Source organism: Drosophila tropicalis, unplaced genomic scaffold, assembly GCF_018151085.1.
Source record: "Drosophila tropicalis isolate 14030-0801.00 unplaced genomic scaffold, ASM1815108v1 contig_859, whole genome shotgun sequence".
Lineage (NCBI taxonomy): Eukaryota > Metazoa > Arthropoda > Insecta > Diptera > Drosophilidae > Drosophila > Drosophila tropicalis.
In genome coordinates, this window is record NW_027173353.1 from 2,407,063 (window position 1) to 2,428,520 (window position 21,458).

At 38.5% G+C, this 21,458-nt stretch overlaps 5 protein-coding genes across 5 annotated transcripts; 2 read left to right on the forward strand and 3 right to left on the reverse strand.

Annotated features, from left to right (window-relative positions):
• Positions 1 to 33: 33 nt before the first annotated feature.
• Positions 34 to 1,489, reverse strand: Ctr1B (Copper transporter 1B). The gene is made up of 2 exons (XM_068297181.1): positions 1,301 to 1,489; positions 34 to 619 (listed from the first exon to the last, which is right to left on the reverse strand). Exons 1-2 carry the CDS (start codon positions 1,364 to 1,366, stop codon positions 158 to 160), a joined length of 528 nt encoding a protein of 175 aa, XP_068153282.1. The 5' UTR covers positions 1,367 to 1,489; the 3' UTR covers positions 34 to 157.
• Positions 1,490 to 2,682: 1,193 nt separating this feature from the next.
• On the forward strand, positions 2,683 to 4,416 carry Coq2 (ubiquinone biosynthesis protein COQ2, mitochondrial). Its single transcript, XM_068297193.1, has 2 exons — positions 2,683 to 3,807; positions 3,878 to 4,416. Exons 1-2 carry the CDS (start codon positions 2,803 to 2,805, stop codon positions 4,073 to 4,075), a joined length of 1,203 nt encoding a protein of 400 aa, XP_068153294.1. The 5' UTR covers positions 2,683 to 2,802; the 3' UTR covers positions 4,076 to 4,416.
• Positions 4,417 to 4,430: 14 nt separating this feature from the next.
• Positions 4,431 to 6,117, reverse strand: LOC137582596 (eukaryotic initiation factor 4A-III). The gene is made up of 4 exons (XM_068297194.1): positions 5,848 to 6,117; positions 5,412 to 5,778; positions 5,163 to 5,354; positions 4,431 to 5,095 (listed from the first exon to the last, which is right to left on the reverse strand). The coding sequence occupies exons 1-4, from the start codon at positions 5,978 to 5,980 to the stop codon at positions 4,588 to 4,590; spliced, it is 1,200 nt and encodes a 399-aa protein (XP_068153295.1). The 5' UTR covers positions 5,981 to 6,117; the 3' UTR covers positions 4,431 to 4,587.
• Positions 6,118 to 7,821: 1,704 nt separating this feature from the next.
• LOC137582041 (uncharacterized protein CG45076) lies at positions 7,822 to 9,404 on the forward strand. Its single transcript, XM_068296471.1, has 3 exons — positions 7,822 to 7,879; positions 8,274 to 8,405; positions 8,494 to 9,404. Exons 2-3 carry the CDS (start codon positions 8,360 to 8,362, stop codon positions 9,402 to 9,404), a joined length of 957 nt encoding a protein of 318 aa, XP_068152572.1. The 5' UTR covers positions 7,822 to 7,879; positions 8,274 to 8,359.
• A 417-nt stretch (positions 9,405 to 9,821) lies between these two features.
• Positions 9,822 to 21,224, reverse strand: mtg (mind the gap). The gene is made up of 8 exons (XM_068297452.1): positions 21,157 to 21,224; positions 19,842 to 20,053; positions 12,234 to 12,356; positions 11,605 to 11,738; positions 11,199 to 11,534; positions 10,688 to 11,128; positions 10,466 to 10,621; positions 9,822 to 10,402 (listed from the first exon to the last, which is right to left on the reverse strand). The coding sequence occupies exons 2-8, from the start codon at positions 19,882 to 19,884 to the stop codon at positions 10,001 to 10,003; spliced, it is 1,635 nt and encodes a 544-aa protein (XP_068153553.1). The 5' UTR covers positions 19,885 to 20,053; positions 21,157 to 21,224; the 3' UTR covers positions 9,822 to 10,000.
• Positions 21,225 to 21,458: the final 234 nt, after the last annotated feature.

A 21,458-nucleotide genomic window follows, 5' to 3' on the forward strand; every position in this document is an offset into this window, starting at 1 on the left:
AAATATGTAATCGAGTATAACTATCAAATAAAATTTTAAGTATTTAAGTTAAAATGTATTTTTTTGTTTTTCTGCATTAATTACTATTTGGTAAAATGGCCAACATAACTGTGTAATAAAATACAACATTAAAAAACAAAATACACATTGAACTCTACTATGGACAACATTCACTCTCTTGGGCATCCTTCTTGTTCCAACCGAAGAAGAAGTAGCCCACTCCCAGACCCAAAACCACAGCCAAGCAGAGCCAATAGTTGTAGGTCATGAAGATCAACATCAGCAGATAGGAGATAATAATCTGCAGCAGATTAAGTAACGATTGGCCAATGTGTGAGTATTCCACCAATTGTTGCCAATAGGTCTTCTCCCTGGGCTCGGCCAGCGGAGTGTCCGAGCAGCCGCCGCAATCGCTGACATTGTTCTTGCGTCGCTGATCCTCGGCCAGTCGTTGGGCCAACTTGCGGGCCTCAGTCCGCATTAGGGTCTGGCGTAAGAATTTCAATGCTTCGTACAGAAAGGATACCACAAAAATGGCTATGGCGGAGAGCACAAATTCGGTTACAGTTGTAGTGCTCCAACCATTCCACAATATGATCTCGGTATAGCCGGCATGGAACTGTAAAGAGACGGACAACAAATGGAAAATCTTGTAGAGAAGTGGGAAAGTAAACAAAATAACTGAGATCCACTTGTATAAATAACTGAATCGACTAGATCTTATGACTTATTCGAATTCATTTATTTAGTTAGTTAATTCCTTAAGCTTAAAAAGTAAGTACTCTTTAGGGCCTGCTAAGACGCTGAATTCCTCTCACAGTGCAACACCCTGTATTTGTTTGACTTTTTGTTTGCTTTTCCAAATCAAATGAATTAACAAATACAACAGACTAAAGAGCGACCAGCTGAGAGAATGGAAAAACGAGCAATTTAGAGAGACTACAAGTAATTTAAATTGAATCTCTTAAATGTTATATATAGGTATGTTTGGACATATGTATGTGTACTATTGTATGAATACAAATACTCTGTATACGCAGGCAGTGGCGGCGGTAAGATCGGATAAGGGGCTTCGGGGGCCCAATCTAAGAACAAAAGAAGCAATCCAGTTGACCATGACTTTACATTGTCCTTTTTAAACAAAGAGCTATTTCACAAGAAAGTTATCACAAACCCCCCTTTACTACGCCCCTGTATGGTGTTGTATGTATGTATGTATGTAGGTTACAAACCGCAATAGTTGCAGGTACTGGGAGTTAGTGGTTAAACTGGTTCAAAATTTATATATTTCGTAACTCACCGACATAGACATGGAATGACATGATGTAGTACCAGTTGATGTATCTGATCCATGATTATGATCCATATTTTCTTAATTCGAATTTAATTAATTCAATTTAAGCCGAAAGCAGAGTTTTATATCTTTACGGTTGAACGACACTTGCTTAGCTGTTGAGAGCGAAACGACAACTGCTTTAACCCAATGTTTGTGTGGTGTTTTTTAAAGAAAAATAATGCTACCTAATCCCAGTCGGGGAGGCCAGCGGTCTGCTTATCTCTGAGAAATGTTCAAAGTGTGTTATCAGCATACCGAGCTACAATATACACGCAGAGATATATGTGTATGTGTGTAGGTATGTACATACATGTGTACAAATACAAAACGGTAGATAGCTCAGGAGAGAATACAAACAATGTTTACCTACATACATCTGTCATTATCAGATGGGAATTTTCAAAATTTAGTTCAATAATCTGTTAAAGATCTCTAGGTATCAGTCCTATATATTGGATATGCATTCATCTCAATTTACCTAAAGTTTGATTTATGATATTGTTTATAGCATTAACAACTTGAGTTTATACTAATTTATTAGTATTAAGATTATCACATAACAATTGATTGAATATTAGTTGTTAGTGTACATTAGAAAATTCCCAATTGTTCCATTTCAATTTTTTATTGAGTCCACCTGATATGACCATGCCAAGTGCATTTACTTTAGCTCATACATAAATATAAGTATTTTTGTGCTAGGCTGGCAACCGTTGCCAACGTATTTGCCGCTTGTCTGCCTTAGGCCCACTTGGCTTTGTTAGAGTTTATTTCTAACTGGGACCCCGAATGCCGTTTAATGTTGAAGGGCCGTGTGCAAAAACCATTACGGCCGTGTGCAAAATTTACGGACATTCTTGTAGACGTGTGCCAATTTCGAAAAATTGGTAATGAGCGCAAAAAGGGGAACCTACCTTACGGTAATGAAAGCGTTAAAAGCTTTTTATATTTGTTCAGTTGATTGGAGAATGAAAATATACGTTAAAGTGTGTTAGAAATTTAAAAGGAACTACGGAGAAATAATCGTTAATTAAATAAATATTATTTGCCGAATCAGAAAAGTTGAGTATTTACAACTTATACAAAAGTTTTAATTGTTTTTTTTTAAATTTCAAAATGATTTTTGTTTTATTTTAAATTTTTTTTAATTTAAAGAATATATTGTTTATTGAAGCAATAGGGTTTATTTACACGGCTATTTCCATAAAACAAGTCCATAACGATACAACTCGACTTTGTAACTGAAAAATACTAAAAGACGGAGATAAAAAATGTTGCATAGTTTTGGGGTAGAAAGGGAAAATCTGGTATTTTTGGCATTTCTGTCTAATAGTGTTTAACAACACTAAAAGATTCTCAAAAAATTCTTGCCAATTAGAAGTTCGAATTTTGTAGCTTATTTAGTTTTTTGATTGTGTAATTTAATGCGTGCGTAAGGAAACCCGGCACACAGATTCATCATAGCAATGTATACACTACGGCACCTGCGACTCCAGAGTGGGAAACATATCCTTAACTCTTATGCGGCAATCAAAGCAACAACAACAAAACACATGCTGCTTGCTAAAACAACAGCTGAGCCGGTTACATCGCGTGTTCTAATGGGATTTCCAATCCGTGACCACCGGGAGAAGCAAGACAAGCTTCCACAACTTTTACTTCAAAGCCAGCTGCGACACGGAAGTACAAATGCCTTGCCGAAATCCCTGGTGGGTCAATTAACCGACGCCACAAAACCATATGCACAACTAATGAGAATCGATCGACCTATTGGCACTTATTTGCTGTTCTGGCCCTGTGCCTGGAGCATAGGTCTGAGTGCCAATGCCGGATGTTGGCCGGATCTCACGATGCTGGGATTGTTTGCTACTGGAGCATTAATTATGCGTGGAGCCGGCTGCACTATAAACGATCTTTGGGACAAGGATATAGATGCTAAAGTAGAACGAACTCGTTCACGCCCATTGGCGTCCGGACAAATTAGTCAATTTGATGCCATAGTCTTTCTTTCGGCCCAACTCAGTTTAGGCTTGTTGGTGCTCGTTCAGCTGAATTGGGAGTCTATTTTGCTGGGGGCCAGTTCACTGGGACTCGTTATCACCTACCCACTAATGAAAAGGGTTACCTATTGGCCACAACTGGTCCTGGGCATGGCCTTCAATTGGGGCGCGTTACTCGGATGGTGTGCCACTCAAGGCAGCGTTAATTTAGCCGCTTGCCTGCCTCTCTATTTATCGGGTGTATGCTGGACAATCGTCTATGATACCATCTATGCCCATCAGGATAAACTGGATGACTTACAGATCGGAGTTAAGTCAACGGCTTTAAGATTTGGCGAGAACACTAAAGTGTGGCTATCAGGATTCACGGCGGCCATGCTCACGGGACTCTCAGCGGCAGGTATGGCATGTGATCAGACTTTGCCTTACTATGCGGCAGTTGGCATAGTCGGAGCTCATCTTGTGCAGCAAGTAAGTATTTATTTTCGTCGTTTTTAACTTTTGGGTGGCTAATTATAATCTCATTTTTCGTTTTAAATAGATCTACTCTCTCAATATTGACAACCCCAGTGACTGTGCCAAGAAATTCTTTTCCAATCACCAAGTGGGACTCATTCTTTTCCTTGGCATCGTCCTAGGCACCCTGCTAAAGTCCAAGGACAACAAAAATCAGCATCAGAATGCATCTTTGACTTCTACTTATATGCCACTATCTCAGAATACGGAGGTAATGAGCTGAAAGCGATCTGAAACAAGCTTAACCGGTTAACATTGAGCAACAGAAATAAGTGAAGTCACATTAGACCAAAGTCTGTAGTTAGAGCAATTAATTTTAATGTCTATACTATGTGTGTATATATAGAATGACTTCAATGTATTTTTAGGTATTAAGTTTGGATAGAATTAGTTTAATCGTTGGAAACGGCTATAAGAAAAGTACCTCATGGAGCAGATAAATTGCAACTTCATACCATAAAAATTCATTATTAGACGAAGGGAAGATAAATTATATTAACTTTTAATCCTTTTAATTTTCATGTTAACTCTCAAAGCTTTTAATTAAAATCTCTGGAACTCCAATTGGTTTTTTTAGTTAAATCCCTTAGTTTGTTATTTTTTTTATTATTATAATTATTATACATATTTGGGTTGTGTATAAATTTGTATTCACTTCATTTCTTTTACGGATTGTTAATCTTAATGCTAAGAAAAGTTTCAAGTAAAACTGCTCTGTTCGGGGTTTGTTCTGTTTTAAATCAAATCAGCCACATTCATGGGCATCTCGTCAATTTGCGTTGAATAATATTGCTCAATATCACGCAAGATGCGTATATCATCCGATTTGACAAAGTTAATGGCCACACCTTTGCGTCCAAAACGTCCTGAACGACCAATACGATGAATATACAACTCACGATTGTTGGGCAGATCATAGTTAATGACGAGAGAAACCTGCTGAACATCAATACCACGAGCCCACACATCGGTAGTGATTAAGACACGGGACTGTCCAGCACGGAATTCCTTCATAATCTCATCACGCTCCTTTTGGGGCATGTCTCCATGCATGGAGCTAACCGTGAAATTTGCCTCTCGCATTTTCTCTGTCAGCCAGTCGACCTTACGCTTGGTATTGCAAAATATTACTGCCTGGGTAATGGTCAGGGTGTCATAGAGATCGCAAAGCGTGTCAAATTTCCATTCTTCCCGCTCGACGGCTACGAAAAACTGTTTTATTCCCTCCAGTGTCAACTCATCACTGCAAAAAACAACATGGAATTAAAGAGAGATTTCCAGAGATTAGACTACTACAAATGTGTGCCTACCGTTTGACCAATATGCGAATGGGATCTGTCATAAATTTCGAAGTCATTTCAAGTATTTCATGCGGTAAGGTGGCGGAGATCAGCACCACCTGTGTGGCTGGGGGCAAATACCGATATACATCGTAGATTTGTTCCTTGAAACCCTTGTTTAGCATCTCATCGGCTTCGTCAAGAACCAGCATTTTAATGGCTCTGCAGGAAGTATCATTAAATCAATCATTATACAGTTTCCTTTCTGTCTAAACTCACCTTGTGCGTAGTACACGTCGTTTAATCATGTCGAACACACGACCTGGTGTTCCACTCACAATATGTTGACCATAGTCCAATTTGCGTATATCTTCACCCAAATTCGTTCCACCAATGCACACATGACATTGAACATTCATCATATCGCCCAAGGCGAGAATAACCTTTTGAATTTGTACAGCCAATTCACGGGTAGGTGATAAGCACAAGACTTGCGTCTCTCTTAAAGTAGTGTCCAGACTCTGCAATATTGAAATGGAAAATGTGGCCGTCTTTCCTGTACCCGACTGAGCCTGGGCAATGACATCGCGTCCCTTCACAATTGGCTTTATGCTACGCTGTTGGATGGCCGAGGGTTTCTCAAAACCTATAAAGGATACGGCAAGGTTATAAGTGTATGTAATTAATACTCAAAACCAAGGTGAGAGCTACTTACCGTACGCATAGATGCCGCGTAGCAGCTCCTCCTTGAGATTCATGGCATTAAACGTGGGAATCACTTCCACGTCCTCGCTGGTCTCAAACTCTACATTTGACAGGTCCTCGGCCTGGCCCATTTTGTTCGCCATATTTAATATAAATATTGGTTTATTTTCCTCTTAAAAACGATTTTTTCAGCAAAATTTATATTTTTTTCCTATTTTTTTTATTTTTTCTCTTCAACACGAGTAGTTTACAACACTATCGGCGTGCCGGAATACAAACAAAATTGTGCATTACTGGAAATAAGAATCGATACTATCGATAATGGTGGATTCTATCGATACATCGATGACTCTTCCGATAACTTATCGCCACTTAGGTAGAGAAGGCAAAAATTTACGGCGAGAGGGCAAGAATTTACGGTAAAAAGGTTTGACTTCTTAAAGCGCGTAATTTTAAATAAGTCTAATGAAAATATATATTTGGGAAATTTGTTTACTTTAACTATTAAATAGATATAAATTAATTCATGCACCTTATAAAAGTAAGACCCGTTATTTCACTGAGATTCTCCTATGGAGATAACGTGAAAATGCTTGGGGATCCGTCTTTGCCAAAGCCATTAATTTGGTTATTATTCTTCGCTTAATGTCGACCCGCCGTTTGGCTTCAGCAGCTGCATTACTCGCTTTACAAGCATTACTCTGTGTTTGTGCCAAATCCTTTTGAGCCCTTTCCAGGCATTCTTGTAACTCCTTCACCCTGCGAATAGCATTATCTTTTTGGACTTGTTTGTCTTCTGCTTCCTTTTGAGCGGTTTCGGCCATTTGACTTATGTTCTTTTGATTTACCGCGACATCGTCTAACATGCATTGTAGCTTCTCCTTTTGTTGCTTAATGGAAAGGACTAGCCGTGCGGCTGTTTTCACGGCACATTGGTTATTGGAAATGGCTCTCTTTAACACCTCAATTTGTTTGTTCGTCTCACGAAGATTATTATTCAACTGCTGAAGCTTTTGTTTTTTTCTTAATGCCTTCTCTGATATCTGTTTGCACATCTGCGAATCGTCAGCTCCTTTGGGTTGTGGCACCGCTTTTGAAGTGATGTTACTGGATTTCTCATTGACCGGGCAGAAACTGCCTCCTGGCTTACATATTGGTCTATGGCTACCATGTGGACATCGCACCTTATATGATCGTTTGAATGAACTACGAGAATCTGTTTGAGAAATAATTGTGAATAGAATGCCTACTAAAAACAACATTTTTAGCAGCTGAAACTCAAAAAGCATTTGGAAATTGGCACCTTACACAAAATTACAAGGCGAGATGATATTAAATACACAAAATTTCGTTTGATTTTTGTAATTTTTCCTGTGATGCAATTATGACTGAAGTAACTTACCCATAATTTCCATGTTCACACATTACTCAAGGAAGCCACCATTCATCAAATTGAGGCGTGGACATGAGTATTTGTAGAGACATTCATTAAGCATTGTTGCGCTTGTCATATTCAATTCAAAGTACCTAATTTTGACCGACGAAGCAATTAAGAGTTGCTTCCAGCATCACGCAAAAGTGTTGGCTAAATTATCCAATATCCAAGCAAGGAAGCATTGACCCACCACTCGATCTTCAATGCGGCTAAATGCGAACCAATTTGCGAGCCACTGCAAACTCATAAACAAAACGAACATCGGGCAACGGGTTTGCACTTTCATCGCATTGCACACGACCATGACCACGACCCACCCGACGACTACCACTTTGTTTATAAATACATGGCTCTTCCAGGCCAATGCTGGCAATTGCCGACGAGTGTCCACCACCGGATTTACACAAAAAGAAATAACAAACGCTTCGGCCTGATGTCTGCATTTCCGCTGCTGCTGTGGGCGAAAGTAAAAGCATTTTCCAGCGAACCCGTCGATCGACTTTGAATTTTTTGGATTTTGGCTATTGCCACTGTCAGTGATATTAGAAACGATTCGCCTGCCTTCCAGCCAGGACGTCCTCAGTGGATACGCTTGTGGTTTGTCGTGGTAAGTGTCTGCGTCTGTCAGTTTGAGTGATTACTGTTGTTTGATATCTGATGTTGCCATCATCCACTTGGTGAGGTTGTCCCGGCCTTTCGTGAAGTAAACTGGTTAGCCCCCCTCCAGGCTGGAACAGATTCAATGTGACATACATTAATCTTTCTGGAAAAGCAACTAAAATTAATAATAATAAACGATACAACAAATGACGGCTACAGTTATATACGTACGAATGTTGAATATCATTTATTATTGTTAACAATTGTGAACCGTTGTATCAGTCAAATGGTAATCGGTTATTTGCATTGCATAACGGTTACAATACGTGATTGAAGCAGCATTGGAAAGGTCGAATCGAAGGATTGAAGTTTTCCCCATTTCATTTTGCATTTTTCTTTAGGAAAGAGCACACACCTGCAAGTCTTGAAGCTGCTTCCTGTTTGTCTGTTGTTTACACAACATTGACTTCCTATCCTCCGGCTAGAGATGTCATCGATAAAGCAGCTGCTGATCCTCTTGGTGCTGCTTTGCGGTAAGATCGCCCACCTCCCCCTTTATTTCATTATGCAATGTTTTCAATAGGAAATTTATACCATTTTCTTTCTTTTCCTTTTGCACAGCTGCAACAACTGCATTGGGACGCAAGGTAAAGCGTAAGGATGGTCACTATCGACTCAATGTACCGCCTCCACCACCTCCAGCAACTCAAGCCGCTGCCCAGAGTGTGATTGTGGATCACGAAATTCCCCCTTACACCTTTGAGGCAATAAATCATGATGAGTTTGCAGCTCCTCAACCTTCCGGGCTTCCCATATCGCGTTTCGAAAGCACGGACTACATTATACACAGCAGTAGCGGTGGCAGTGGAACATTTCTCTCTGACAATGGATTGCGTAGCATAGCTAAGGGTTCAGCGGATCAGGCGATCTCAGCTGTGGCCAGTCAAAATGCAGCCGGAAAACAGGCTTCCTATGTGGCCAAGAACACGCTGGCCCAGGCTGCTGCCCAGGCCGCTGGCACTGCAGTGGCGGTCCTTAAGGGCAAAGAGGTGCTTTTGAAACGACTTGAGGATCAGAGTGTGGAAGCCCACAAGGCCATGGAGAACGAGTTGACGCAGTTGCAACAGGCCAAACGTTCGGCTAAAGCAGCCCAATATGCCGCACAGCAGGCCATTAATCATGTTAGCGTTCTAACTGCCGCCTTAAACAATGCCCAAGCCTCCTCAGAGTTGGCCCAAAAAGCTGCTTCCGAAGCAGCTGCTGAATTGGCATCCCAAATTGATATGGTGGCTCAGGCAAAGGCTAAATTGGAATACGCCGAAACCCATGCCTATGCGGCACGTCTGGACTACGAGGAGACACGCGATGCTGCCGAAAAGGCCACACTCTCCGCCCAGGAAGCCCAGCTGAATGCCAATGATGCCGCCCTCCATGCCAATGTCGAGCTCAGCGAATCCGTACACCTTCACGATAAAAGCGATCACAATGTGGCGGAGTCAGCTCCACTGCCACGCAATCATCGACGGCACTAGATCACTTCTAGTAGTTCTTATCTTTAAACTTTATAATTTATTGCGTGTACCTACCTTTTGTTAAATAATTAATAAACTAAGAAATCTTTGTTACTTAAAATCTCACTTAAAGCAAGGAGTAATTGAATCTGTCTATGTTTTCTCGGAAAAGTCTTATTCGTTGATATGGGAATCGAAAAATTCATGATTTTATTTTTCAACGAAATAAAATGTATATAAGTATAGTGTAATAAATAAATAATATAGATACATATATGCCATAACATTAACTTGCACAGAACTTAGAATTCCACTAGAATTAGTTTGCATTGTTTAACTAGAGAATTATCCACTTATGGGTTTAGGATAGTAGAGACTACAGCTAACGAGAGGAAACTCCAGGAAAACAAGGACAAATAATAAGAAATGACACCGGTATTGGGGATAGTACCAGAGAGAGAGCGAGATAGACACTATAGACAACCGTTAGGCTTAAGCAAATAGAATTTGACTATAAACGGCTATTCGACCAGAAGAGCTCGATCGTAAACACTTAACCTAGATCTCAGATAGCATTAGGGCTTGTAGTTGTTGGGACTATACATATATAGGCTAGTCTAGTTGGTTAGCTGTTGCTCTCCCACCTCGGGGACAACATGCTCGTGATCCGCTTTCGGTGGTTGCACCTCTTCGCTCTCAGCCTTCTTGTTCTGCTCCATGCGGCGGACTACACCCTCCATGGACTCACGTAGACTGTCTATGTCCAGGGCATTTTCATCCTTGTCACCATCTTGTTCCTTCTTCTGGTTACTGAATTTGGAGAAATAGGTGAGCGATTTCATCAGCTGATAACTCTTCGAGATGGGTATGTTCGAGTCGTAGACGCTGGTGCTGGAGCTGCAGTCGGCATAGAACCACCAGTTGCATTTGAGTATTGTCTGATCGAAGAGTGTGTTCTCCGGGCAGAGGAAGGACTTGCGTACCATGCCATCATCGGTGATGGCGCACACATGGAACACCTGAAATTCACAGTGAGAATCATAAAGGGAAAGATCATGTTTTTACTCCAGTTAGCTTCTCACCATGCAACCCAGATCGGTATCAGCATAGAGTCCTGGGAAATGCTTTTGCTTTGCACAAGAGAAAGATGTGGGCGGCAAATCGACTTTGGACTTGAAGTTGTCATCGAAATCCTTGTCATACCCGACAGGATAATACTCTTTGGGAGCATTCATTACCTATGTAGATTATATCAAAGTAGAGGTAGTCTGGCAACAGCAAATTGTTTAAACTTTCGAACTCACCTTGGACACCTTCTGCTCCGCCAGAGACTTTTGTGGCCTGGGTGTAGTTGTCGTTGTGGTCGTGGTTGTCGTTGTTGTCCTCACAGTCGATGTCCTCATGAACTCCTCCCGCAGCTTGGCAGCCAGCATGGCGCGTTGCTCTGCCTTTAATTGCTGTTCCCTCACATAAATGGCATGCTTAATGGTCTCCACACTGACATTGGCAGCCGCAGCCAGCTCCTCGACGGTGACATCTTTCAAGTCGAATTTAGGTTCTTCGAATTGCAAATAGTTCGGGTTATTCGATGTAACCATACGATGCTCTGGCTGTTCCACTGACGTTGCCGCTGTCTTACCCACATTTGCAATGCGGGAAATCGAGTTGGGCATGGCTTGAAAAACAGGTACAGCTATAGGCTGAGAGACGACTGGATTGTCCACATGGAAAGTTCGATTCGAGTGCTAAGCATTGTGGGGGAATCATTAACACCTAAACGGGCAAGAATCAATAGCTAAGGATGATCAAACTTACTGGTTTCTCTATGGAGTCAATCAATTTATTATTGACGCTAACTCTCGGCTGCGTTGAGTCGACGGCAATGCGTCTTTGGGCCACAGCTGGAGCCGGCTCATTGGCCTTTTGTTTTTGTGGTATTGGCCGAAAAGCTGGCACACCCAATGGCAATGGACGAGCTTCGGTCATTAATTGATTTTGCGCTTGGGCCTGAGCCTGGGCTTGAGCTTGAACCTTGGCGGCTGCCAAGGCCGACTGCTGAAGCTGCTGCAATTGCAGATTGTAGGGCACCGGTCCGGTGGAGCGTGAACTGATGCGTTTCTCGGGCAGGGGATGCTGGACGGCTGGACTAGGCTGTGATTGCAATGACAAAGAATGGTGAAAATCGTCATAAACAATTTGATGGGTGGGGCAAAATTTCTACCTTTTGTTCGCTGGAGGGTAAAACACCCACCTGATCGGGCGGTGCTCCATTTTTATAGCTTATGGCTCGCCGACGTCCGCCCTCCAGATTGCCCAGTGACTCGGGAAAGCCCAACTCATCGCCAAAACTGAAACCTGTAAGCAAAAGGTTAAATAACCTCATCAATCAAATCAAAACAAAGTGCTCTCCAGGGTTAAGCAATGAGCCAATAATTAATGGCCTTTGTTGTTCCCTTCACATGACCAGAGACTCTATCTGCATCTATAGATCTCTAGTTATTTTGTAAGTTTACAGAGCCTAGTCACACTCTGAACACTTGTTTGGGTCAATGGTCAATGGCACTGAAGTTGCTGAAGAGCTCAAACATTGACTTTGCTTTTGCTCTACTTTAGTCAACCTCTAAATTGAGTTACAACCAGCAACATTGGCATTAATTACTTAATCGTTTGCATCGATTACCACGTTCAATTAACTTTATGTATGTACATAGTATATACAAACTTGATCTTGATTGGATTTATCTTACAAATTTCTTAACATATGTGTGCACATGTGACAATAAAAGATAATAGTTGTTTTTTTTTAGAAAAGAAAGTAAAGATTTTTTAGAGTTTTATTTTTTATTTTACCTAGACCAAAATGCGCCTTTAGGCCACCCAAATTTCGTACACGAAATAGTCCAGACTTTTTAAAGTTACAATCGACTATGAAACCAAAATCGGACGCTAAAACGCAAGTCCCGCAAGCCAATCCTATAAATAAAATAATAATAATAAAAATAGAAAATAACAAACACAGAACAGGATCAGATAAATATGATACAAGAAAAGTAATTAAAATATTAGTAAAGATCGGGCATTAGCAGTTCAGAGATGAGAGTCTCCATGGTATTGATGGATCATTGACAGGATGGGAAGGATACAGATTCTGTGTTGTTTTCCCTATCAAAAGCAGCCGCAACCAATTAAATATAAACCACAATTACTTGGCTAAAATAAAGGTTAATACTTATTATTTAAATATCAAATTCCTTAACATAGAAAAGAAGCTTTATAATCGTTATTATCAAAACGATTCTAAATTTAAATATTTGGAAGTGGGATTCTGGAACTCTAAAGAATTAGTTCTTAATAAACCTTTTATTTTCTTTTAAGAAACCAATTCAATTATTTCTAAAGTTTCTATTTATTGTGACTTTAGTTTATATTTGAATTATATAAACTAACAAATATAATAAAATTTAACAAGTTAATAATAGTATTTTTATGTAGGTATATACTTAACTATGATGAAATTATAATTCCCTCCTCTGCAAGGGTACAAAAATGATAAATTAACCAATTTTGGATCACATCTTCTCTGGGCGTTGGTTTCTTTTTTATTTTGGGCGCAGCCGTTCATAATTCTCACCGTAACGCAGTTACCTCTCTTACCCAAAAGTAGTTTTAGCATAAATAACAAAATATTTATGTAAAATAGCGCAAAATGTTAAAACAAAAAACACAACCAAAGGCCCCTCATCGAATGAAATGACATGGATGATTTTTTGATTGATTGAGATTGGGATGATAAAGATGCCGATTGAGGATGTGGTAACTGAATAGGCTGACAAAACAAAAGGTACCCATCTCAAGGTATGACCCCAATAGATACATACATATATCGACAAACATTTTTGTTTTTATGGTGCCAACAACGAACAAAGCTAATGAGAGCATAGACATCTTGAAAAGTGATCTAAACATTTTATAGATGCCGTGACCGAAGACATTAGGAATTGTTTGTTACCCTTACATTTAAGTAACTTCCTTATGGACGGCAGGGGGGTCACATTAAATGCTTTGTATTACAAAATCTAACCACAATTGCTCTAGCACTTAAGTTAACAAAGTATAAACTTACAAATTTAATTTTTGTTAACTAGTTTTCTTGGTATTTATGCATTAGATTTGCCATTAGCCAAGTTAAACTACAATGACCTGGGGCCACATACGTATACACAGACACATCGGCAAGTGAACCAAATTTGCAACGTCTTGAGTTCAAATTAAATTGTTAGCATGTCAAGTGGGACATGAAATACGAGTATTCAAATGGATTCTTACAAAATGTGACTCTGCTCACACAATTGATGTTTATCCATACAAATGTATTTCTATATGTACTATAGCTTGTCAGACGGAGTAGGCACACTTGAAGCTTAAACCAATTTAAAGCTATTTAAGCCATTAATATCTATATGCGAGGGTTGTCCAAATAATAATTTAAACTTTCAATAGTTCTACATCATTTTAGATAATTATTTAGATACCAAACATCTTGGAAGTTGCTTTTCAGAGAGTAAACATAAGTTAACAAACAAAAACACATTGCGTCGAATAGATTATGGATCAATAATATTCTTTAGAAAAACCTATATGACGAAAAACAATCAAAATGATCTTATATAAAGAATTTACTTAGAAAATAATTTGTAACCTCAGTACTTTTAATACATCCCTCGTAATTATGTGTGTTTTGTTCATGTAGCCAATTAATTGTCAGAGACCCAAAGTTGTGGTAATTGACGCCAACAAGTCGTTCGGTTCAAGGAAAATGGAGCTGGGTACACTACTTCAATCCACATCTAATGTGGGGTTAGCTGGACAAGGTCTGAGACCATCTCCTAAGATCATAGTACACAATTATATTGCAAATCATTTCCTATCATAAAACTTTCCAATCGTCACTAATTGCACTTTTACCCACTGCTAAACGATATAAATTTACATTACGTATACGCATTTGGGGGCGAGAAGTTATTTTAATTATGCCTACAAATGGACAACGTGAAGTGGACAAATTTATGAATGAAAGCAAACAATTAAACATTAATATTGCAATAAAAACAAAATCACAAGGCACATGGCCATGGATGATGTTCAAATTACTAAGTGGGGACGGGAATTGGGATGGGATAGGAGGAGGGGCATACGATCTCAACGGTTGCCTCGACTACAGTTAGTCACAGTCCACAGACACAGATACAGGCACATGCCACTACCACAGCCGGCGGCACTTTCACCGTCATCATCTCGGTCTGCGTCTATGTCTGTATATGAAATTTTGAGTTGACTGAGTTTATGACTTGCCGAACGCCGAACACCGAACGTCAAACGCTTGAGCAAATAGAAATTGAAACTGAACAAATAATGAGCCATAAAGTATGCAGGTGCCATCCAGGGATAGTTAGACCAAGACCCCAAACTTAAAGTCAGAGTCAACCAGCCATTGACCGCAAACTAAATAAATAAATACATACTTATACTCATATGCACAAGTACATTTTGAATAAAAAAAAAAAGGCACAGAGAGAAATGATATTCGCAGAATATTCAGGCGAAATCTTCAGGAAAAAAAATTACACAAATTACAACAGAAAATGTTGCGGTTGGAAAGTTAATGCATTTTCTCGGAAAGGATTATAATGAAGGTCATGGTAAATGGTATCTTCCATTTACCTTTGTCCTAGAGACTATAATAATTTCACATTTTAGACAGGACATGAAGATTTATTTCGTTTACAATTGTACTAAAAACAAGGTTCCTCCTTTCGTTTAGTAAGGATATAAGATATAGTCACGTGGTTGTCTATTTATAAAGTTTAGTTTAGTCTGCATGATTATTTATACTTTTCGCTTTGCTAGTTAACACAATCTCCTATTCGATTTTAGCATAGCGATATTTTTTTTCGTAGTGCATTTACTTTCCATTTCAGCATCAGAGTGTTTACGCCCTTTCTCCTACTCCTTCACAAACCGCTCCAAGCCCTCTCATCACAAGCAAGCCCGGCTCAGCCCAGCCCATTTAGCACCTGTGCCGCGAAAGTGGGTCACTGTTCGGACAAAAGTAAAAACAAAAATACAAAAAAAAAAAACATTGATATTAATTGCTAAAGTTGCTCGACGGAATGTTTTGTGACTCTCGTCTTGTCGTGGCGCTAATTCAATTTGATGATCTTCTCCAAATGCAAATACCTTGTATAAATTATGAGACAGTTGAACACTTGGACGCGGCCGCTCACCATTTAGTTAGGGCCTAGGCCATTCATTCATTCGTTTGTTCACTCATACATCTTAGTTTGTCTTTTGATCTCATCAATGTGGCCGGTTAAATGAAATGTTTCGTTTCATCTAGAGACAGGCGTGGTGCAGGTCAACAATAAACCAACGAAAAAAAAAACCTTAACCCAAACGCAAAACCTTTTGTTCATGCGTTTCCCTTTTACCAAGTATATTCTGCCCTCATAATTCCATTGTTTGCAAAAAAAAAAAACACTTTTTGATGATCAATAAAACATATATTATGATTTTTTGGCTCTTTAAAAAGAAGGCCTACCTTTCACTTTTGGTTTTACATGACAACTTTCGATGGAGTAGAATTTTATCAAACCGACATTCTCTTCTAATCATTAAAAACTTGACCTTGACTGCGATCTGTGATCGTTTTTTTGGAGGTAGGCAAATCATTTGTGATTTACTAGATGCTTAGATTTTTATTAGTGGCCATTGACCTTGGCTGAGACTCTTGGTGTTGGTGTTGGTCGTAAATAAGTAATCTACTATTAAACTATTATCACCACACAGTGGGGCTATGTATGTATCATGGGAGTGTAGGTACTCTGTGTTGCCAGTTTCAGTGGTCTAAAGTGTCAGCTTCAAAAGCTGCATGTTAATTCCTCATGTCAGTTAATTATGTTAATTGAACGATGGTCTTGACAGTGAGCGATAGGGCCCTAAAGACAAAAACAAAAACAAAAAACAAGAGAAACACATCAACAAAAGACGAACCATCACAAAAATTTGACAAAGCCACTTCAAGATTTTCGTTTGTTTCGTATTAAATTGCAATTTAAGCGCATGTGTGGGCAACAACAATAAGACGAGAAGAAGATGAAGAAGAAGAGGCGTGGAATTGGAATGCAAAACTTGAACTGTCCCCATAGATGGCATGCTGCAGCATCATCACAATCATCATCTCAATCTCTATCTGGCTCTAGCAGGGCTCTTGGAGTCAACGTGTGCTCGACCTCTTGAAGGTCTTACGTGAGCAAGTTGCGTGTCTCCCTCAGCATATGTGTAAGATGGTTTACCACTTGGAATTGTGTCGTCTATCTTGGCTTTTTGTATTATGTCAAGATGCCTGAATTAACAAACAAACGAAGCGTTAATTATATTTTAATTTATTGTTAATTGTAAGCAAAATGCTGAACAACAACAACAAACTGAAGAAGCGTAAATTAAGTGATAAAATTGTTAAGAGGAAATGCCTCACAAAATGTTTTCTCAATACTTTAGCAATCCACTTCGTTGTAATTTAGCCTCGACAATATCTCCATCAATTTATTGGCTATTTCTTATTGAAAAGATCTGAAAAAGGAAAGGGCCCTCCCAAAAGGACTGCATATTGTTTAATATTCTATTTATATATATAGTAACAAACTATTCGTCTAGTATTATTAAACATGAAGGACTCTGAAGTGGTAAAACAGATTTCATTATGTTTCTATAACATAAAAAGCTAATAAATTGACTCCAACTATTAATTATTATTTTGTTAGTTGGGTGTGTACTTTTAAATTGAATTGATTTGATGGGGGTTCAGTTTAGAACTGGTTTCTTTTGGCATTCCTTGCTCGTGGGAATATCCGCGTGGTACATAACAAGGCAACCTTTTTTTTCCTTTGTATGCCTTTCACTTTACAAATTGCCCACTTGAAGAGCCCTTTACTTCTTCTGATTCAATCATATGACAATGCACTTTTTTTTTGCCCTCCCTTTCCATTGCCAATGATTACTGTTGCAGTTGCAGGTACTGTAAGTATGTGGCAAACTTAGGTTGAGGACCATAAGCATAATGACTAACTAAAGCAAAAACAAACACCTTCAACTCTGTTAATTGCTGTTTGCAAAAATGAAAAGGCCATTTGCAATATTTCAACTTCTCAGTTGACACATTACGATGTCGTCCTAGGGCTCCTAAGTGGCTCTCTTGACCAAAAGAAGTTGCATAAAGCATATGCTGAGCCCCAAAAAATGTGGGTTATATAAAAATAAACCACATGCCCATGTGAACAAAGAAGACACAAGATGATGCTAAAATGCTGCGTCATTGACCACAATAAAGTGACCAAAACCAATACCAAGACCCCATCAAAGGCAATAAACCAATAAAAGAAGACAAGAAGAAGAAAAAACAGAAAAAGAGAAAAAGCTTTGGTCAAAAGACAAGCCGGCATTCGAGCATATGCCATAGATATATCTTAATAACTGAAACCTAAAGCATGTCATCGATGAATCACGTCAATACTTTCATATAAAGCCATCAAAAGGGAAGAAACAATAATATGGAAACTTTAGGGAGAATCCTGTCTACGATTTAGTCATAGCGGAAACTAAAGTGTTTCAAGTTCCGAGTTCCAATAGACGGACAAGGTCATTATATTCAAAACTAATTCGTTTCGCTGAACTTATGCAGATTTGACGGCAATTAAAGCAAAATCAGAAAACAAAGACAGAAAAAAAACACAACTTGCTCTACTTGTCCATTCATTGAACTTGACCGATATTCTGTATATAACTATAGAATGCCCATAATAAATAATATCCGAGGTGAGATTACATCTTTTTATTTTTTTCGGCTATATATCTTAACATGGCAAATTGTTAGTCCAAGGTTAGCCCCTATTAATTTATTGAAATTGGCATGCAAATTGAATTATTGGATAAAACCATTAACAACAAACGAAATAGGCAACCCACCAGCCCCTGCTCCATAAATAAGGCCATGTATAGGCCAAACACCTGAACACTTTAATTCTTCTTCTACAGCAACAACAACAACAAGTCAAAATCTATTAGTTTCAACTCATGCCAAGTCATGACTAATCAGAGAAACAAAATAAAACCATATCTAGTTTTTTTTCCCAGTTGCATTAGCAATCCAAGAAACCACAAAAACATGGCTCGTTTGCATTGAAGACAATGAAGCAACTGAGACCATGGCTAAATGAATGAAAAAAAGCGCCAATAAAGTGCAACAAAAGCGTTTTAGAGATGAATAAATAATTATCAACAAATCCAAATACATAGAGTTAAAATGTGTATGTGTATGTAGGTATATGTATATATGTGTGTTTGTTTGTGGTGTGCGCTGAGTGACAAGTGGTTCTCTTGATCTTAATTGTGCATAAATACCAAAGAAAAAAACTCTTGGGGATGTTCTCAATTCCATTAAATTTAATACTTTTGTATTTGAAATATTATCAATATGGCAAAGACAAAGTAAATTATCGAGAGTTGAGTCCTGGAAATGGAGTCCAAAGGAAGACCTTATACATATAAAAGAGTTCACAAGTCTGTTCAAATCCATTTCAAACTTTCAAAGGATACATTGCCCTTGACTCAAGCAAGCTCACATCATTACAAAAACCAAAAAAAATTATAAAACTTGTAGTCTTAAGGACCTAGCTAATCCTTTTGATACAATAAAAACACTTTTCTAAAAACAAAAATTAGATATTTAAATAATTTAACAAATTTTACTATAATCTTTGGAATAGTTTGGTCCATCTTTTACATCACGATGAACACTTTTGAATTACAATTGCATTATTTTTGTTGCTTTTATAAAATTGGCAAAATTATGAAACTAAATTCAGAACGACCACAGACATTACTATTTGGTAACCAGTCCAACATCTTTCTAATGGCATCTCTGTGTGTGTGTGTGTTACAACATTTGTTACACAGTTTTATTCAGATTACGAACAGGCCAAATGCAAAATACAAAAAAAAAACACAACACTAACAACGACAAAAATGAGAGAAATAAAAGAATGTGTGTGTTAACGGTTATAAAAAATTTTTAATAACTAACGAAAGACTTAAGACACAAACTTGATTTCGAGTAAGAAAGAAATTAATGATTCCCGAGACATGTACTGCGCTACAACTACATGTGAGTACAGTAAGACTTGCTTAAAGTGAATAACGATAATTGTTAATATGTTTATTGACATTAATCCATGCTGTTGCCAACACGTTTTCCTAGGCTTGTCTCCCCAAATCTTAAGATTTAATTAAAATCCACCGACACCCGTTAAATGCAATTAAAAAAACAAATTTTTTTGTGTGAAAAACCCAAAATGATGAAATGAAAAATGGAAAACGAAAAACGGAAATTGCAATTTTACTCACTTGCTGCCTGCATGATCAGAAAGCCAATAACGAAAAAGTTCATTTTGACTAATTTTGATGGCGTTGAATTTTTGAAGATATATCCAATTTCGGTATTAGAGATGATTAGTTGTTTCGTATTCGTTAGGCGTGTAATTTTCTTTAGATGCACTTTTGTATATTTTCGTTTTTTATTCACATTGAGCACACACACTTAAACACTGCGTTTATAACTACATATATGTAAGAAAAAACATTAATATATATTAAATAGAGTAGTTGTAAGCTTTTACTATTATTTATCGCAAACTTGGCCCGCAGCCGATCGGATCGGAAGGAAGTGCACACATGGTTGAGTTAATTAAATTTAATTAAGATATTACTATTATTATTGTTATTATTACTACTCTAAAGTAGAGGCAAAGTGGAGGAGGAAGAGTTGGCGATGGAACGAAGAAGAAAACAAAAACCGGTAAACATTGAAAACGCAAATGAGTAAACCAAACACTCTCTCTTTCTGTTGCCGAAGTAAAAGTGGTGATGGGGATGGAGATTCCGTCTCTGATTCCAAGATCTCGATACGAATCGCCATGCGTAGGCTGAAGTGCGTCTGCGTCATAAGAGCATTGGCAGTGACAGTGGCAGCGGCAGCGGCAGCAGCAGAGTTGGAGTTAGCAACCGCAACAGCAAAACTCATTTTAATCAAATATTATGAATATATGAATATAGTGAAACATTGAATGTTTTTTGTATAAGTATATTCATTTCATAGTCTTGGCTCTCTTGAGCGTAACTGGTCACTTTCCAATCGCTTCTTTCGTTTCTTGGCCAAAGCTCCATAAAAATGATATTTGTTGTTGCGGTTGCTTGTCTGCTGCCTTATTGCCACTGTCAACAAGCCAAGCGCACATGCCAACTACAACTAACTGGAGCCACGCCCCCAAAAATATACAACACGTCCCAAATACACACACACACACACACACACACACACACACAAACACACAACAAACTGGCCAGTTCTGTCGTTTAAACCACGTAAAGCAGAAACATAGATAAAAATCATAGGTAAAAGTTGTTTTCAATATTTTGTCGATATCATGTGTATGAGTGTGTTAATTAAACGTTTTCCTAGCGCAATATTCTGTGGTTTTCCAACAACGAAAATCAAATTCCATTTTCCATCATTTGTTTTACACTTTTACACAATATTTGTTGGCCATTCTTAGCTTGCCTTTGTAAGGCTTAAATTCAAAATCCAAAATTTATGTCGACTCTTGGTATTGGTGATTCGATGTGTTGCCAAAGCGTAACGATACCGTCTGAATGTACGTACATATAGCAACTTATATGTGAAGAGCTCGGGCTAAACTCGAGGTGCAAAACTTGTTGCTTGAGCGTGCGGCGAACGACTGAAAATCCGAATTGGAATTGTGGCCAACAAACAGGCGGCCGCAATCTCTCAGCGCCAAAAGTGGAATTGAGCGTATTTTGTAGTTTTTGTTTTATTTTTCGAAAGCCATATCTCTCCAACTCTCTTCGCAGCAATAAATGCTCATTTCAAAAACTAAATGGTTTTTAAATTCTCAATGAAATTTCAAGTATGTACAAAAACGGTTTTTACAAACAGATTACTTT

Excerpts from the sequence above, each read along its gene's own strand:
- LOC137582596 (XM_068297194.1), bottom strand. The coding sequence starts at position 5,980 with ATGGCGAACAAAATGGGCCAGGCCGAGGACCTGTCAAATGTAGAGTTT. Across the intron at positions 5,779-5,847 it reads ACGCGGCATCTATGCGTACG|GTTTTGAGAAACCCTCGGCC; the intron begins GTAAGTAGCTCT and ends TATCCTTTATAG. Across the intron at positions 5,355-5,411 it reads CGACGTGTACTACGCACAAG|AGCCATTAAAATGCTGGTTC; the intron begins GTGAGTTTAGAC and ends TACTTCCTGCAG.
- Ctr1B (XM_068297181.1), bottom strand. The coding sequence starts at position 1,366 with ATGGATCATAATCATGGATCAGATACATCAACTGGTACTACATCATGT. Across the intron at positions 620-1,300 it reads GTCATTCCATGTCTATGTCG|TTCCATGCCGGCTATACCGA; the intron begins GTGAGTTACGAA and ends GTCTCTTTACAG.
- mtg (XM_068297452.1), bottom strand. The coding sequence starts at position 19,884 with ATGAACTTTTTCGTTATTGGCTTTCTGATCATGCAGGCAGCAA. Across the intron at positions 11,535-11,604 it reads TACCCTCCAGCGAACAAAAG|CCTAGTCCAGCCGTCCAGCA; the intron begins GTAGAAATTTTG and ends TTGCAATCACAG. Across the intron at positions 10,622-10,687 it reads CGGAGCAGAAGGTGTCCAAG|GTAATGAATGCTCCCAAAGA; the intron begins GTGAGTTCGAAA and ends TAATCTACATAG.
- Coq2 (XM_068297193.1), top strand. The coding sequence starts at position 2,803 with ATGTATACACTACGGCACCTGCGACTCCAGAGTGGGAAACATATCCTT. Across the intron at positions 3,808-3,877 it reads GAGCTCATCTTGTGCAGCAA|ATCTACTCTCTCAATATTGA; the intron begins GTAAGTATTTAT and ends CGTTTTAAATAG.
- LOC137582041 (XM_068296471.1), top strand. The coding sequence starts at position 8,360 with ATGTCATCGATAAAGCAGCTGCTGATCCTCTTGGTGCTGCTTTGCG. Across the intron at positions 8,406-8,493 it reads CCTCTTGGTGCTGCTTTGCG|CTGCAACAACTGCATTGGGA; the intron begins GTAAGATCGCCC and ends CCTTTTGCACAG.